This window comes from Arachis stenosperma, chromosome 4, assembly GCF_014773155.1.
Source record: "Arachis stenosperma cultivar V10309 chromosome 4, arast.V10309.gnm1.PFL2, whole genome shotgun sequence".
In the NCBI taxonomy this organism is placed as follows: Eukaryota; Viridiplantae; Streptophyta; class Magnoliopsida; order Fabales; family Fabaceae; genus Arachis; species Arachis stenosperma.
Window position 1 is genome coordinate 66,012,032 of NC_080380.1, and position 18,310 is coordinate 66,030,341.

The following is an 18,310-nucleotide window of genomic DNA, read 5'->3' on the forward strand; positions in this document are numbered from 1 at the left end:
CAAATTGCAGTTCGTAATTGCAATCTTAGTAGCAATATTGTGGTTGTAGTTACTATTGGAACCACGTAAGAGCGTAATTCCAGCGTGATATCGGTTCAGATGTCCATTAAGGCCACAAGAAACTAAAAATATAAAAAAGTGTATCGGCCACCATACCCACAACTGTAACAGAAACAACAGTGACGCAAAATCATTGGGACCGAAAGGGACAATTATTCTAGTATTTTTCAATAAGTATGGCAAAATCATCGTTATATGAATTCACCAATCAGACAACCTATTAAAATGAAAAATACTTTAAATACCTTACGGCGTATCCGTATCAGTATCCATGTAACTATGCTCTCAAAAATGAAAATAATTGAAAACCATGCTTGATTGGTACCTGCTTCTTTGCTCTTGACTTAGCAGCAGATTCTCGGTTCTTGGCCATTCTCCTCTGCTTCCTGTCAATGCCCTGTTCTTGCACCTCAGCTGAGAACCCTCTCTTCCTGCTGCGGCGGCCACAATCACCGAAAACAACTCCCTTTGAATCTGAACATGTGCATGATGACATGGCCGCTGGGGCGGCCACCGGCATCGAAATCTCTAGTGACGAATCAGAGTGACCAGTTTTCATCACTGGAGTGTTAACAACTGGCTTTGAATCACCAAAATCATGACACACATTCTCTTGATGATGTTGTTGCACGGAAGGATATTGTATTTGCAACCAATTAGCTTGATGAGAAGCCATGACTATTGGATCAACACCAATAAAAGACTTAGGGTCAACAAGAACATTATTGCCTTGGTTTCCAACATCGTAATTATTGTTACTAGTATTATGATTGATCATTTCCGCATGGGCAAGAATCTCTTCAAAGGTTGTTGTGTCCGGTAAATTTGGTTGTTCCAAGTGGTGGTGGTTGTTGTTATTGTTGTCCATTGACGATGACGTGTTAAAAAGAAATGAAGGATTATTAGATGAAAAAGTTGAACAAGGGTTTTGCACAACTTGTCCACTCTCATCAATTATTCCACTTCTCATAAGCTCATCCAAATTCATATTATGGAGTGAGTATTGTGATCCTTGATGGGCTCTATTAGCAATTCAAAAACTAATAGAGCTTAAAATCACAACAATAATAATAATACGAGTAATCAGGATAAGAAGTATAATTCAATAGAATGTAAGTTTAGCAGAAACTTTATAAGGGAAGAAGAATTTCAACAAGATACAAGCTAAGACATAAAACAAGTGACCACACTAAAATATGAAAGAATGGTATCTTAATAGGTAGATTACCTTTGCAAAATTAGACAACAACGTTGAGGGTTCAATAGAGTGTGATTTATATATATATGCATTGATTGTAATTTGAGTCAATGAAAACAATTAGGGATGAAGTGAAGAGCTCAACAGTTAGTTTGAAGTGCGAAATATGAGGCGCCCCAAAAATCGAGGAACATAAATAACAAACTTTGCTGATGCGGATCTATTTTGGGAAGGTCCTATTTTAAGATAAATAAGTGAGTTCACATCTCAACAACCATCTACTTATGTGCTAAGATTTATATGGGGGTTGTAGGTTAAATATAAATATAGACCTATTTGACTAATAAAAGATGTGTTTAATTTTGCTGAGTTTAAAAAGTTCCATAAAATTATTTAATCACCTTCATTCATTTGATTAATTATTTGTGTTCAATATAAAATATAATTGATTTTTATGATATAATGTTAAATAATTAAATATATACATATAAAAATTTTATAAATTAGGCATCAAAGTTAAATTCAATAAAAAATACCCAAAATAACCTTTTTTTATCCCTTCCACCCAATATATTTGCCTTCAGACTTCAATTGAAGGCTTATAAAAAAAAGTTGTCCTATTTCACTAACGAAATACGTAGTTAGCATCTGACAACTACAAATATGTAGCTGATCGTAATTGTTATTTTATAAAATTACTGTTGATGTTTTTTTTTTTGCATTCTTGACGTGCTCACATCTTATGTCTCTCGTTGTCATTCTAACGCGCTTACATCTGATCTCTCTCACCTTTCTCTCAACTCATTTTTCCTAAAACTCGTTTTTCCCCAAAACTTAAATTTCGTCCGTTTGATTTATCCCCGAAGAATATATCCTTTTTTTCCTTCTCTATGAAATGTAAAGCTATATGCACTGTTTATCCTCCTCAATGCTACAACGAACTTGCAGCGCCACACCGACATCCGGGTGTGATAGTCGACTACTCTGGCGGTTATGTTATTGCCTTTGAGGTATGTAGACTCCAACCCTAAGCTATTTTATGCTACTTATTGTTTTACCTAACTGAAATCAATTTTGAGATTTAAGATTTGATTAGATGATCATATCAATACTTATGATATTGACGATTTTGGAGTTTCAGTTCGAATGTTAATAGAGTTTGGTGGGGGAACACGGGACAGTTTTACATAGCCATTTTTTGGCTTTCCTCCATTTAATTCATGTTTGATTTAGGGTCTCATCAATTTAATTCGTGTTTGATGTTAGTTCCATTGGACGGGACACTCGGGGATTCCGTGGCCTTTCACATGGTCCATGTGAGAGGTCAGATGGCTGTCACACGACCCGTGAGAGAAAGCGGCTCGCTTTGACACGTCCTGTGCAAAAGATTAAATGGCTATCTCACGACCCGTATGATAAAGTGGCCTGTAATGATCCAACTTTCGGAATGTCACGATCATATAAGAAGCCGAGTGTCACCGACTTGCTTCTTTAATTTATTACTAGTATTTAATATATTAGACTGTACCTTGTTAGAGCGTTATCATTTTTACGGGTAATTGTTTTTTTAAAACATTTAAGAGAATAAAATAACCAAGCATACACGAACATAAATATAAAGGAACATAAGATCTAGTCAGTGTACACCCTTATCAGCTTCTACATAGAAAATATATACATATATAATACACGACACTCCGGGACTTGGCCCATACAAAAAGTCACTAAACTGACTCCAGGCTAGCCTAGCAACACTAAAGTTCCTAATCTCTCTGGTGTACTAACAGAAATGAGAGTTTATATAAAAGTCAATGCTATGTTGGAGTGTCAACAAAAGAATGCTCCTAAAACTAGCTATTCGTCGTCAAACGTCCCTATTAGGCAAGTCCCTGTGGGGATTACCCATCGGCTGATCACTGCCTTAAGATAGTAACCCATCTTGCTCAAACTCCATCTCAGTATCCTCCTACTCATCATCATCAGGGACCACAATAATATCTCTGGTACCTCTGGTAGCACTGCTATCACTACTCACGTATCCGTTGGTGAGCACAGGTCCGTTTACATAGATAGCAGTACCTCCATCCTCGAAATGTATCGGCTGATTGTCTGGCTGAACATCTGAAACAATAAGCTCAGGAGAAAAGTACTACTATGGAGAAATCACCAGAACGTAGTCATCAACAAAAACTAGCTCCTTAGGTACGACAGGCTCAGGTGTCGCCTGGTTCAGTGGCCGGGCTGGTGATAAACCCCATTTTTCGGGTTTATCTTGTCTTGAATCTAGAGCATTTTGTTAACCTTTTTTCACATTTATTCAATAAAATAGCATAGTTTTATGATTGTCTCTTAATTTGTGCTCAAATGTGAAAACATGCTTTTAGACCCTTGATTTGATAATTTTAACTTCCTTTGATTCCACTAGATGTCTTGATGTGTTTGCTAGTGACTTCAGATTGAAAATGGCTAGGAATGGATTAAAGGAGTAAAGAGAAAGCATGAAAAGCCAAAGATTTGGGATACGTCCATGGACGCACACGCGCACTAGACGCATACGCGTGGATTGTCAAAACCCCATGGACGCGTACGCGTACGCATCGGTGCTGGCACGTGATTTTTAAGTGAAATCGTACCTAGCAAATTCACAGAAGCTGTTAGGCCCAGTTTGGAACCAACTTTGGCGCCAAAATGCTTAAAAGGATCAAGGATTGGAGGAAAAAGGGGGATTCTATCACATTACATACTTTAGATCTAGTTTTAGTTTAGTTTTTCTAGAGAGAGAGGCTCTCTCTTCTCTCTAGAATTAGGATTAGGTTTAGGTTAGAATTTCTTAGATATAGGCTTTAATTTTTGCTTTCATCTACCTCTACTTTTCAATTCTACATTTCTACATCTTGTTCTTCTATTCTCTTGTTGCAATTTCCCTTATTTTGTTTCCATACTTTGTAGTTGATCTTCTCTTATTCTTCTTATTTTCTTTTAATGCAATTTGAGGTAATTCATGTTAATTGTGTTTTTCTTGATTGTTGTTGTTAATTTTTTGCAATTAATTGTTGTTAGAATTCCTTCTTGTTGTCAATTTACTATGCTTTCCTTTTATGCCTTTCAAGTGTTTGATGAAATGCTTGGAAGGATGTTAGAGTAGACTTTTATGATCTTGGCTTGAGTTGGTAACTTAGAAATTTTTTAGTTACTAATATCCAAGTGATTGATGATTGATAGCCATCAACTCTAGCTCCCATTAATTTAATTAGTAAATAGTTAGGACCTATGAACTTGGATTGATATAGCTCATTTGACCTCCCTCTACTTGTTAGAGGATGATTTAATAGGATTGATCCTTGCAATTATCATGTTGTGATTAGTGATAAGGATAGGGATCCTTGACCACCATACCTTGCCAAGACCGTTTTATCATTTGATTTTCATTGCCATTTACTTTTCATGTTTCTCATCCAAAACCCCAAAATATACATCTCATAACCAATAACAAGAACACTACCCTACAATTCCTTTGAGAGACGATCCGATGTTTGAATACTTCGGTTATTAGGATTTATTAGGGATTTGTTACTTGTGACAAACAAATTTTTGTATGAAAGGATTATTGTTGGTTTAGATACTATACTTGCAACGAGACTTTATTAGTGAAATTCTTTACCACACAAAAAAATCCAATTATCAGAATGGAGCCGTCGCCGGAGAATTACAATTGTGTGCCTTGTTATTGGTTATTGTATTTATGTGAATATTGTGAATATGGTTGTCTCTTGGCTGTTTGTTAGCTTTTGTTAGCTTTAGGACTTTATTAGTTTTGTTTTTGTTTCCACTATGAATTCTCACTTTGGCTATGAGTTTGGTTCTAATTGTGTTGTAGGAGATGTGCACTTCCATGATAACATGTAACAAGGATGAAACCATCAAAGATGGGAGGAGCCTCAAGGAATTGATCACTCCTATTGGCAACAACCTCCAGACACTTATAGCATCCTAATGCATGTAAATCCAATGGCTATGGTGAATCTTTTCATCACAATCAAGCACCACCACCATATGCCTATGAATCTTACGCTCAACATGATCCTCCACCATACTCACAAGCCCCTTTTTACCAAGCACCTTCTTATGACCCTTATCCATCATATGACCAATCACCCATACCATATCCTTATGACCATTATGATTAAGAACCTTTAGAACCACCACAACCCTATCATGATTACTACCAAGAACCGCCTCAATACACATCACCACCATATTTCCACCAAGAAGGACCACCTTCCGACTATGAACCCTTTCTCCAAAATGATGAACCTTCCTATGGGATATGCCTTGGAGGTAGTGCAAATTCCTCCTTAACATCAATTTTAATCATCTTGAACGGGTTTTCTTCAACTCTAGATTCCCATGGAGGTTCCGCATCTCCTAAGTCCTCAACCACTTTTTCCTTTACTTCAACAATAGTAGCTTCCTCTAATTGTTCCAACACAAAGTAACTTCCCTCATTTCCGACCAGAGTTTCCAATCTCTCCTTCATGCTATGCTCTTCCTTGGATTCTTCACATGTAGCCATGGAAGTTTCTTGAGTATTCAAGCATTGAGATGCTAATCGGTTCACCACCTCGTCCAAGGCGGCCGTGAAGTTTTGTACATCCTTTTTCATCTCTTCTTGCCCTTGGAGAAGAGCACCAAGGATGTCATCCATTTAGGGTTGGGGTAGATAAGATGATTCATTGTCTTAGAGAAGGGGTTCATAATAGGAAGGTGGTTCTTCTTGGTAGGGTTGTGATGGTTTAACACTCTCTACTCTTTCTACTTGTTGCATAACACGCTCCATGGTTGCTTGAAATTGATCCAACGCTTCCTTTAGATGATCCCTTGACTCTTATTCTGCTTGGATAACATGATTAGGATCATATGGCTCTTGGATCGATGGACATGAATATTCCTCCATGGAAGGTTATGGTAGAAGGTAGAATTCATCTTGTGGTTGAAAATTTGTATACATTGGAGGTGGTTCATCTTGGTAATAGTATAGAGGGGTGGCTCTTGGAAGTGGTGATGTTGGGATGGTGGTAGCTCTATGTATGGTTCATATGGCTTATATGGTTGTTGGAATGGTGGGTAAGGATTAGGGTCATATGGGGGTGGTTGGTGAAAAGAGGCTTGTGAGTATGGTACATGGCTATGTTGAGGGTATGGCTTATAGGCATATAGTGGCGGTTCCTGAAAGTCACAAGGAGATTCATCATATCCATTTGATTGGTATGCATCATAGAATCACTTTTGTTCATAGTGCATTGGTGGGGGTTGTTGCCATGAAGATTGGTCATATGCACATGGTTCCTCCCACTAATGACATGTCATTTTTTCTATGCTTTTTCATACAAAAAATTGATGATTTGTGCTTAAATATTGAATGCTTTTGTGCTTAAATGATATATTTTCTTGATATTTTAATTTTATAAATCTTGTAGGAAATAAGAAGAAAAAGAAGCAAAGAAGCACAAAATAAGCTAAAAAGGAAAAAAAAGAGCTGTGGGGAACACTTTGAAGTTGGAGCACACTTTGGAGGCTTAGGCTACACTTTTAAAACCGTGGCCCATGACCAAATTAAAGGAGAATAGGCAATCAGCACACAATGCTGCGCTCTTGCCAAGAGTAGAGCATTATCGTGATGCAAAGTGAGGTTGGAAGCAAATTTTTGCTAAGTTAAATTTGGGGCGCTTACAGCATGACCATGCCTTCTTCAAAGGGCTATAACTTGAGCAACAGATGTTTGAGTGATGTGCTTTCAGTTGCATTGGAAAGATGACATTCAGAGCTTTCCAATGATATATGGCAATTCATATTTGGCATGAAATTGAGGCACGAGTGAAAGGAATCTTTAAGGGATAAAAATAAGTAAAAAAAAATCGGCCAATGCTTCCACCAAGGTTCGAAGATGGAGCCTCACTCCAAAGCAAAGTAGCACTCTCAAGGAGAGCACAGTGCTCTCTTGGAGAGCATTGTCGTGCTCTCTCCCAAAGAAAATGCAAGGAAATTGGGCAAGAATGCAACCCCCAAGGTTTGAACACGGGTACCTCACCAAGCAAAAGCAATGCTCCGCTCCCCACAAGAGCAGAGCGCTATCCTAAGGCACCCAACTTGGCACGCAACAAAAAGCCAAAGACAAGCCTCATTGCTCTGCTCCCCACAAGAGCAGAGCACTCTACTGGGAGCAAACACTCATGGGCCAAAATTCAACCAAAATTCCATTTAAATTCAATTCCTCACCAAATTGAATCAAGGCCAATCAAACCCATTTCTCCTCAAATCCAAAGCAAGCTAAGCCCATTATCATCACTAAAAGGCACAAGAACAAGCTAGAATTAGGATTTTCATTTAATTTGTTTTTCATTTCAATTTCATTTTATTTTGTAAAAAGCCTATATAAAGGCATCATTCTCATTTTCATAGGGAGGCTGGCTCCAATAGGGAGTTTTGCACTCTTTAATTTTCATTTTGCTTTCTCTCTTAGTTTTCTTTTCTGTTTTGAAATTTTGGATTGAGATTGGAAGGAATTCTGTTTTCATTCTCCATCTACAACTTCTCTTGTTATCTTTCTGCATAATTCAAGAAATTGTGATTTGAATCAAAACTTTCATTTATTGCTTCCATCTTTCTTTATTCTTCAATCTGTTTGCTGTTGGATCAAGGAATGAATTGAGATCTAGACTTGTTTTCTAGTCTCTTTGATTTCCCCAGATCTTCAATTTCATTTTGCAATTAAGCTAAATTTCATCTCTGTTTAGCTTTCTCAAGCAATTTTGCTTTGCTATTTTTTTTACTGTTTCATTGAAATTGTTGAGTGCTCTTCTGGATTTCACAATTGAGTTGAATTTACTTGCTGTTTTGATCCTTCACTAAAATTTTCCCTTTCTGTTTAGATTTTTTGCAACTCCCAATTTACTTTTCTGCACTTTACATTTGAGCCACTGTGATCTGAATTTAATTTTCATGCAATTTTAATTTCCCTGCTATGGTTCTAAGCTTTGATCTACTGCTTCCATTTAAATTCCCTGCACCCAATTCCCTTTACATTTGATGCAATTTACATTTCTTGTCATTTAAGTTTCTGCAATTTACATTGTTTGCTCTTTAAGATTCTGTCCATTTTACTTTCTGCACTTTAATTTTTCTTGTCATTTACTTTCTGTTAATCAACTTCACACAATTCACTCAATGTTAGCTTGACTAAACTAATCACCCACTAAAGTTGCTTGATCCATCAATCCCTGTGGGATCGACCTCACTCTTGTGAGTTATTACTACTTGATGCGACCCGGTACACTTGCCGGTTAGTTATGTGTGTTGGAAATTCATTTTTCCACAAAAACACCATCACCCACCTTTGAGTGTCCCATCCTTGAGACATATCTTCATTGAAGCTCCCATTTCCTACAACATAGTTAGAACCAATCTCATAGCCAAAGTGAGAATTCATGATAGCAAGAGAAAATAAAAACAAAAACTAGTAACAATTAAAGGAAACAAACTCCTAAAACTACCAAAAACTAACAAAGAAGCAAAGGGCAAATATATTTACAATATTCACATATATATAATAAACAATAACATAACACCATTGTAATGTCCCCGGCAACAGCGCCATTTTGATGAATGGATTTTTGTGTGGTTTAGAATTTCACTAAAGAAATCTCGTTACAAGTATAGTTTCTAAACCAACAACAATCCTTTCATACAAAAATTTATTTGTCACAAGTAACAAACCCCTAATAAATTTAATAACCGAAGTATTTTAACCTCGGGTCGTCTCTCAAAGGAATTGTAGGGTAGTGTTTTTGTTATTGGTTATGGACATGTATATTTTGGGGTTTTGGATAAGAAACATGAAAAGTAAATGGCAATGAAATTCAAATGATAAAAAGGTCTTGACAAGGTTTGGTGGTCAAGGATCTCTATCCCTATCACTAACCACAATATGAGAATTGGCAAGGATCAATCCCATTAAATCATTCTCTAACTAGTAAATGAAATTCAAATGAGCTATATTAATCCAAGTCCATAAGTCCTAACTATCCACTAAATCAATTAGTGATTACTAGAGTCAATGGCTTCCAATAATCAATTAGTTGGACATTAGTGACGCAAGAGTTTCTAAGTTACCATCCCAAGCTAAGAGCACTAAAATCTACTCTAACATTCTTCCAAGCATTTTATCAAACACTTGGAAGGCATAAAAGGAAAGCATGATAGAATTGCAAGAAAAGTAAATCTACACTACTCAATTGCAAGGAAATTAATAACAACAAATCAATTAAGCAATAAAGGAAATCAAAACATGAATTGCATTAGAAGGAAAATAGGAGAAACAAAAGTACATTAACATAAAAGTAGAAAATTACAAGAATTAAATGCTAAACTAGAGAGAGGAGCTATAGAAGAACATGAATTACAAAAGAAAAAGTATAAAAGTCTGAAATTAACCTAGATCTAAGAATTCCTAATCTAACCTAATTCTAGAGAGAAAAGAGAGCTTCTCTCTCTAGAAACTAACTTTCATTTCAAAAATAAACTAAACTAAAACTAATTTGATGGATGGTTGTGATTCCCCTTCAATCCTTGGGTTAAATAGCATCAGAAATGAGTTGGATTTGGGCCTGGAAGCCCAGAAATTGCCCCCAGCGTTTTTCCTTTAAGTGAGTCACGTGTGAGCATCGACGAGTACGCGGCATGTACGCGTACGCATCGCCATGCGACTCCACAATCCACGCATACGCATCTTCTGCGCGTGCGCGTCGATCTCACCATCCCAAATCCTTGTTTTTTCATGAGTTTTCCACTTGCATGCTTTTCCTCTCCATCCCTTTGATCCATTTCTAGTCTTTCCAATATGATTCACTAACAAACATATGAAGACATCTAGTGGAATCAAAGGTAAATCAAAATTAACCAATCAAAGGCCTAAAAAGCATATTTTTACACTTAAGCACAAATTAGGAGACAATCATGAAACCATGCTATTTCATTGGATCAATGTGGGTAAAAGGTGATAAAACCCCCTAAATTAAGCACAAGATGTACGACGAAATAGTGGTACATCAACAGGATGTTGAGGAGCTTGATTCCTACGAAGGAGTTTGGTTGATGTTAGACGTGCCTGTTAGTGGGTTGCGGAGTGTTTGATGAGTTTGAGAATTCGCAAAGAATCTGTTTAATATGGTATGGTTGGGAATGGTGAAGTTACGTCATGTTGAAGTTTAGGCAGCTAAAGCTCTAAAGTTAATATGAATTCAGTATGCAAACGATATACCCGTCGTTCTAATACTAGTCTGCCTTGTAACCTTTTTACATCGAGTCTATCTTGTATATTCCGCTTTGTGCCAGACTTTTTTCCTATATTTTTAAGCCCTAAGAATATCCTGGATATGAAAACTATATATATATATATATGTTAAGACACTAAAGCTTTTTTCTTATATGTTACATTTTATATATGCCAAAATATTTTGTTTTTTTAATGTGTTCAAAAGTAAAGCTAGTTTGAACTTCTTTCATCTTATATCAATTTTCGAGGACAAAAATTTTTGTAAGTTAGGTACAATATAACAACCCGAATTTTTGAAAAATAAATAATGAATTATTTATGATTTATTATATTTATTAAGAATTTTTCTTAAAAAAATTAAAATGATTTTTTTAAAAATAATTAAATTAAATTTTATAATAATTTAAATTTAAAATTCATTAAAGTTTTTAAATCATTTTTATTATAATAAAATATTTTTTAAAAAATAAAAAAACATTATTATTATTATTATTATTATTGTGAAAAGGGAATAAGGGGAAGGGATTTATCAGAAGCCATTAAGGCAAAGAAAAGAAAGAAATTAGTAACGTGGCTTGTAATGCCTATAAGCATATATATATAATTTGACAACTAACATAATTTAATACCACAGATCACCAAACAATCCTCTTGCTCATTACCTAACCGAACTAAAGTTGGGAAAAAAAAGGAAAGAGAGAGACCGAGTGTATTTCTTGAAGAAAACCGTGAAAATCTTCGAGTTTTTGGCCTTGATTTCTCGCAATCCATAACTTCAATCGAAAATCTAATTCAATAAAAGTATTTGTATCCTTCTTTTTTATGTATTAGTGTCATTTTTATTCGGTGGAAATTGACAGTAACTGATGAGCGAATAATTTATATGTTTTTTGACATCGTTTTTAGGTAGTTTTTAGTATGTTTTAGTTACTTTTTAGTATATTTTTATTAGTTTTTATGCAAAAATCACATTTCTGGACTTTACTATGAGTTTGTGTATTTTTCTGTGATTTTAGGTATTTTATGGCTGAAATTGAGGGACCTGAGCAAAAATCATATTCAGAGGCTTAGAAAGGACTGCAGATGCTGTTAGATTTTTGACCCTCCTGCACTTGAAGTGGATCTTCTGGGGCTACAGAAGCCCAATTGGTGCGCTCTTAATTGCGTTGAAAAGTAGACATCTTGTGCTTTCCAGAAATGTATAATAGTCCATACTTTTCTCAAGATTTGATGGCCCAAACTGGCAACCAAAATACCCACCAGAGACCCTTTTCTGGCGTAAAACGCCGAAACTAGCACCAAAGCTGAAGTTAAACGCCCAAACTGGCACCCAAGCTGGCGTTTAACTCCAAGGATGGCCTGTGCATGTAAAAGCTTCAAAGCTCAGCCTAAGCACACACCAAATGGGCCCCAGAAGTGGATTTCTGCACTATCTACTCATTTTCTGTAAACCTAGGTTACTAGTTTAGTATAAATAGCACTTTTGACTATTATATTTGAGACTTTTGGGAAGCTTTTTGATCACTTTAGATCATTTTGCACGTTTAGGGGAGGCTGGCCATTCGGCCTTGCCTAGACCTTCTTCTCTTATGTATTTTCTACGGTGGAGTTTCTACACCTCATAGATTAAAATGAGGACCTCTGCTGTTCTTCATAAATTAATGCAAGTACTATTGTTTTTTTTTTCAATTCACGTCTACTTATTCTCCAAGATATACTCTTGTACTTAATTCAGTTAAGTTAGAATGAAGGGGTGACCCGTGACAATCACCCATTATCTTCATTACTCGCTTAGCCAAGATTCGTGTGCTTGACAACCACAAGCGGTCTACATGATGTTCAACGTAGTCATTAGATGACAGCCGGAGTATATTCTCTTGGGTCTCTGATCCACGATTCGCATAATCTCTCCTGACTACAGAGCATCTGAATTTGAGATTAGAACCTTCGTGGTATAGGCTAGAAATAATTGGCAGCATTCCTGAGATCCGGAAAGTCTAAACCTTGTTTATGGTATTCCGAGTAGGATTTAGGATGGGATGACTGTGACGAGCTTCAAACTCACGACTGTTGGGCGCAGTGACAGTGTGCAAAAGGATCAAGGGATCCTATTCTGACACAAGTAAGAACTGACAGATGATTAGCCCTGCGGTAGCTGTGCCTGGTATTTTTCATCCGAGACAAGAAATTTGACAGTTGATTAGCCATACAGAAACCGTAGTCGGACCATTTTCACTGAGAGGATCATACAGCTTGCCATGGAAGGGAGGACGCATGATTAGATGAAGACAATAGAAAAGTAGAGGTTCAGAAGCAACAAAGCATCTCCAAAAGCTTATCTGAAATTCCCACCAATGAATTACATAAGTATCTCTATGTTATTTTCTATTTTATTTATCTTTTAATTATCAAATCTTCATAACCATTTGAATCTGCCTGACAGAGATTTATAAGATGACCATAGCTTGCTTCAAGTCGTCAATCTCCGTGGGATCGACCCTTACTCACGTAAAGGTATTACTTGGATGACCAGTGCACTTGCTGGTTAGTTGTGCGGAGTTGTGAAAAGTGTGATCACAATTCTGTGCACCAGTGATGTAGCTCCCTTTCCTTTTAAGTTCGGCAAATTGGAATTCTATGAGGTACAAGTGATTTCTGACGTTTTCTTCTTCAGTGACTCGGTCAGAAAGTTTCTTTAGAGCTTTTGTTATTTTCATTTCGTACGGAAGTAGGGTTTGGTAAGTTTATAATAATTTATACGCTTTTTGGCATTGTTTTTAGGTAGTTTTTAGTAAGTTTAAGCTACTTTTAGGGATGTTTTCATTAGTTTTTATGTTAAATTCAAATTTCTGGACTTTACTATGAGTTTGTGTGTTTTTCTGTGATTTCAGGTAATTTCTGGCTGAAATTGAGGGACTTGAGCAAAACTCTGAAAAAGGCTGACAAAAGGACTGCTGATGCTGTTGGAATCTGACCTCCCTGCACTCAAAATGGATTTTCTGGAGCTATGGAACTCCAAATGGCGCGCTCTCAATGGCGTTGGAAAGTAGACATCCAGAGCTTTCCATCAATATATAATAGTCTATACTTTATTCGGAAATTGATGACGTAACTTGGCGTTGAACGCCAAGTACATGCTGCTGTCTAGAGTTAAACGCCAGAAAAACGTCATGATCCGGAGTTGAACGCCCAAAACACGTTATAACTTGGAGTTCAACTCCAAGAGAAGCCTCAGCTCGTGGATAGATCAAGCTCAGCCCAAGCATACACCAAGTGGGCCCCGGAAGTGGATTTATGCATCAATTACTTACTCATGTAAACCCTAGTAGCTAGTTTATTATAAATAGGACTTTTTACTAGTGTATTAGACATCTTTGGTCTCAGTTTTGTTTTATCATTCATCTTAGGAGACTATTGATCACGTTTTGGGAGCTGGCCATTCGGCCATGCCTGAACCTTTTACTTATGTATTTTCAACGGTGGAGTTTCTGCACACCATAGATTAAGGGTGTGGAGCTCTGCTGTACCTCACGTTTCAATACAATTACTATTACTTTTTATTCAATTCTCTCTTATTCTTATTCCAAGATATTCATTCGCACCCAAGAACATAATGAATGTGATGATTATGTGACGCTCATCATCATTCTCACCTATGAACGCGCGTGATTGACAACCACCTCCGTTCTACATGCAACTGAGCTTGAATGTGTATCTCTTAGATTCCCCAACAGAATCTTCGTGGTATAAGCTAGATAGATGGCGGCATTCATGAGGATCTGGAAAGTCTCACCTTGTCTGTGGTATTCCGAGTAGGATTCCGGTAATGAATGATTGTGACGTGCTTCAAATTCGCAAGTGCTGGGCGTTAGTGACAGACGCAAAAGAATCAAGGGATTCTATTCCAGCAGGAGCGGGAACCAACCAGTGATTAGCCGTGCTGTGACAGAGCGCGTGAGCGTAGTTTTCACTGTGAGGATGGGATGTAGCCTTCGGCCAGTGTGATGCCTCCAGACGATTAGCCATGCGAGTGACAGCGCAGAGGACCATTTTCCAGAGAGGATACAAAGTAGCCATCGTCGAACGGTGAACCCCTATACACAGCTTGCCATGGAAAGGAGTAAGAAGGATTGAGTTGAAGCAGTAGGAAAGTAGGCGTTCTTGAGCCATACAGTATCTCCATTCGCTTATCTGAAATTCCCACCAATGAATCTGCATAAGTATTCTATCCGTTTTATTATTTCTTTTTATTATTAATTTTCGAAAACATAAACCAATTTAATCTGCCTAACTGAGATTTACAAGGTGACCATAGCTTGCTTCATACCAACAATCTCTGTGGGATCGACCCTTACTCGCGTAAGGTATTACTTGGATGACCCAGTACACTTGCTGGTTAAGTTGAACGGAGTTGTGTCCACACGTTCCAATTTCAAATTCCATACAAGTACAAGAAGTACAAAGTGCATGGATAACAATTTCGTCCACCAAGTTTTTGGCGCCGTTGCCGGGGATTGTTCGAGTATGGACAACTGACGGTTCATCTTGTTGCTCAGATTAGGTAATTTTCTTTTCAAAAATATTTTTCAAAATTTTTCTTTTATTTTTCGTTTTCCCAAACTTTATTTTCAAAAATATTAATAAAAAAATACAAAAAAAATTAGAAAATCATAAAAACTAAAAATATTTTGTGTTCATGTTTGAGTCTTGAGTCAATTTTTAAGTTTGGTGTCAATTGCATGCTTTTAAAAATTTTTCTTGCATTTTTCGAAAATCCCATGCATTCATAGTGTTCTTCATGATCTTCAAGTTGTTCTTGATAAGTCCTCTTGTTTGATCTTGATGATTTCTTGTTTTGTGTTGTTTGTTGTTTTTCATATGCATTTTTTGTTTGTTAGAGTCCAAGCATTAAAAATTTCTAAGTTTAGTGTCTTGCATGTTTTCTTTGCATCAAAAATTTTTCAAAATTATGTTCTTGATGTTCATCATGATCTTCAAAGTGTTCTTGGTGTTCATCTTGACATTCATAGCATTCTTGCATGCATTCATTGTTTTGATCTAAAAATTTCATGCATTGAGCATTTTTGTTGTTTTTCTCTCTCATAATAAAAAATTCAAAAATAAAAAAAAATATCTTTTCCTTATTTCCCTCCAAAATTTCGAAATTTTGGGATTGACTTGGTCAATAATTTTCAAAATTAGTTGTTTCTTACAAGTCAAGTCAAAATTTCAATTTTAAAAATCTTATCTTTTCAAAATCTTTTTCAAAAATCATATCTTTTCCATTTTTTTCTTATTTTCGAAAATTCAAAAATTATTTTTTTTAAAAAAAAAAATCTTTTTCTTATCTTTATATCATATTTTTGAAAAATATGCTAACAATTAATATGATTGATTCAAAAATTTGAAGTTTGTTACTTTCTTGCTAAGAAAGGTTCAATCTTTAAGTTCTACAATCTTATCTTGTAGTTTCTTGTTAGTGAAGTAAATAATTTCAAATTTTTAAAATTAGATCTTTTTATCTTTTATCTTATCTTTTTCAAAAATTTTATCTTTTTCAAAATTTGATTTCAAAATATCTTATCTAAACCTCTAATCTTCTTATCTTTTTAAAATTTAATTTCAAATCTTTTTCAATCAACTAACTAACATTTTGTTTGCTTCTTATCTTTTTCAAAACCACCTAACTACTTCTCCCTCTTCTATTTTCGAAAAATATCTCTCTCTTTTCAAAAATTCTTTTTAATTAATTAATTGTTTCAAATTTTAATTTCAATTGCATTTTATCTTTAATTTTCGAAAATTACTAACCCCTTTTTCAAAATTAATTTCGAAATCTCCCTTCTCTCTTCTTCTTCTATTTAATTATTTGTTTACTAACACTTCTCTTCACCTCTCTTCATCCATAAATCCGAATCCATCTTTCTTCATTCTTCTACCCCCTTCTTCTTCTGCTAACATAAAGGAATCTCTATACTGTGACATAGAGGATTCCTCTTTCTTTTCTTGTTTTCTTCTCTTTCATATGAGCAGGAACAGGGATAAAGGCACTCTTGTTGAAATTGATCCAGAACCTGAAAGGACTTTGAAGAGAAAATTAAGAGAAGCTAAATTACAACAATCCAGAAACAACCTTTTAGAAATTTTCGAACAAGAGAAGGAGATGGCAGCCGAAAATAATAATAATGCAAGAAGAATGCTTGGTGACTTCACAAAGCCAACGTCCAAGTTTGATGGAAGAAGCATCTCGATTCCTGCCATTGGAGCCAACAACTTTAAGCTGAAACCTCAGCTAGTTGCCTTAATGCAACAAAACTGCAAGTTTTATGGACTTCCATCTGAAGATCCTTATCAGTTTTTAACTGAATTCTTGTAGATCTGTAAGACTATAAAGACGAATGGAGTTGATCCTGAAGTCTACAGACTCATGCTTTTCCCTTTTGCTGTAAGAGACAGAGCTAGAATATGGTTGGATTCACAACCCAAGGATAGCCTGGACTCATGGGATAAGCTGGTCACTGCCTTCTTGGATGAATTCTTTCCTCCTCAAAAGCTGAGCAAGCTAAGAGTGGATGTTCAAACCTTCAAACAAAAAGATGGTGAATCCCTCTATGAAGCCTGGGAAAGATACAAGCAGCTGACCAAAAGATGTCCATCTGACATGTTTTCAGAATGGACCATATTAGATATATTCTATTATGGTCTCTCTGAATTTTCGAAAATGTCATTGGACCATTCTGCAGGTGGATCTATTCACCTGAAGAAAATGCCTGAAGAGGCTCAAGAGCTCATTGACATGGTTGCAAACAACCAATTCATGTACACTTCTGAGAGGAATTCCGTGAATAATGGGATACCTCAGAAGAAAGGAGTTCTTGAAATTGATACTCTGAATGCCATATTGGCTCAGAACAAAGTGTTGACTCAACAGGTCAACATGATCTCTCAAAATCTGAATGGATGGCAACATGCATCCAACAGTACTAGAGAGGCAGCTTCTGAAGAAGCTTATGATCCTGAGAACCCTGCCATGGCAGAGGTTAATTACATGGGTGAACCTTATGGAAACACCTATAACTCATCATGGAGAAATCATCCAAATTTCTCATGGAAGGATCAACAAAAGCCTCAACAAGGCTTTAACAATGGTGGACGTAATAGGCTGGGCAATAGCAAGCCATATCCATCATCTTCTCAGCAACAGATAGAGAATTCTGAACAAAATACCTCTAATTTAGCCAATGTAGTCTCTGATCTGTCAAAAGCCACTTTCAGTTTCATGAGTGAAACAAGATCCTCCATTAGAAATCCGGAGACACAAGTGGGCCAGCTGAGTAAGAAAGTCATTGAAACTCCTCCCAGTATTCTCCCAAGCAATACAGAAGAGAATCCAAAAGGAGAGTGCAAGGCCATTGATATAGTCAATATGGCCGAATGCACAAGGGAGGAGGAGGACGAAAATCCTAGTGAGAAAGACCTCCTGGGACGTCCCTCAAGCAAGAAGGAGTTTTCTATTAAGGATCCAAAGGAATCTGAGGCTCATATAGAGACCATAGAGATTCCATTAAATCTCCTTCTGCCATTCATGAGCTTTGAAGACTATTCTTCCTCTGAAGAGGATGAAGATGTAACTGGAGAGCAAGTTGCTCAATATTTAGGAGCTATCATGAAGCTTAATGCCAAGTTATTTGGTAATGAGACTTGGGAAAGCGAATCTCCCT

At 36.4% G+C, this 18,310-nt stretch overlaps 1 protein-coding gene across 1 annotated transcript; it reads right to left on the bottom strand.

The window, feature by feature from the left end:
* Nucleotides 1–337: 337 nt before the first annotated feature.
* Nucleotides 338–1,048, bottom strand: LOC130975045 (uncharacterized). Its single transcript, XM_057899878.1, has one exon. The coding sequence runs from the start codon at nt 1,046–1,048 to the stop codon at nt 338–340; it is 711 nt and encodes a 236-aa protein (XP_057755861.1).
* Between the last annotated feature and the right edge of the window lie 17,262 nt (nt 1,049–18,310).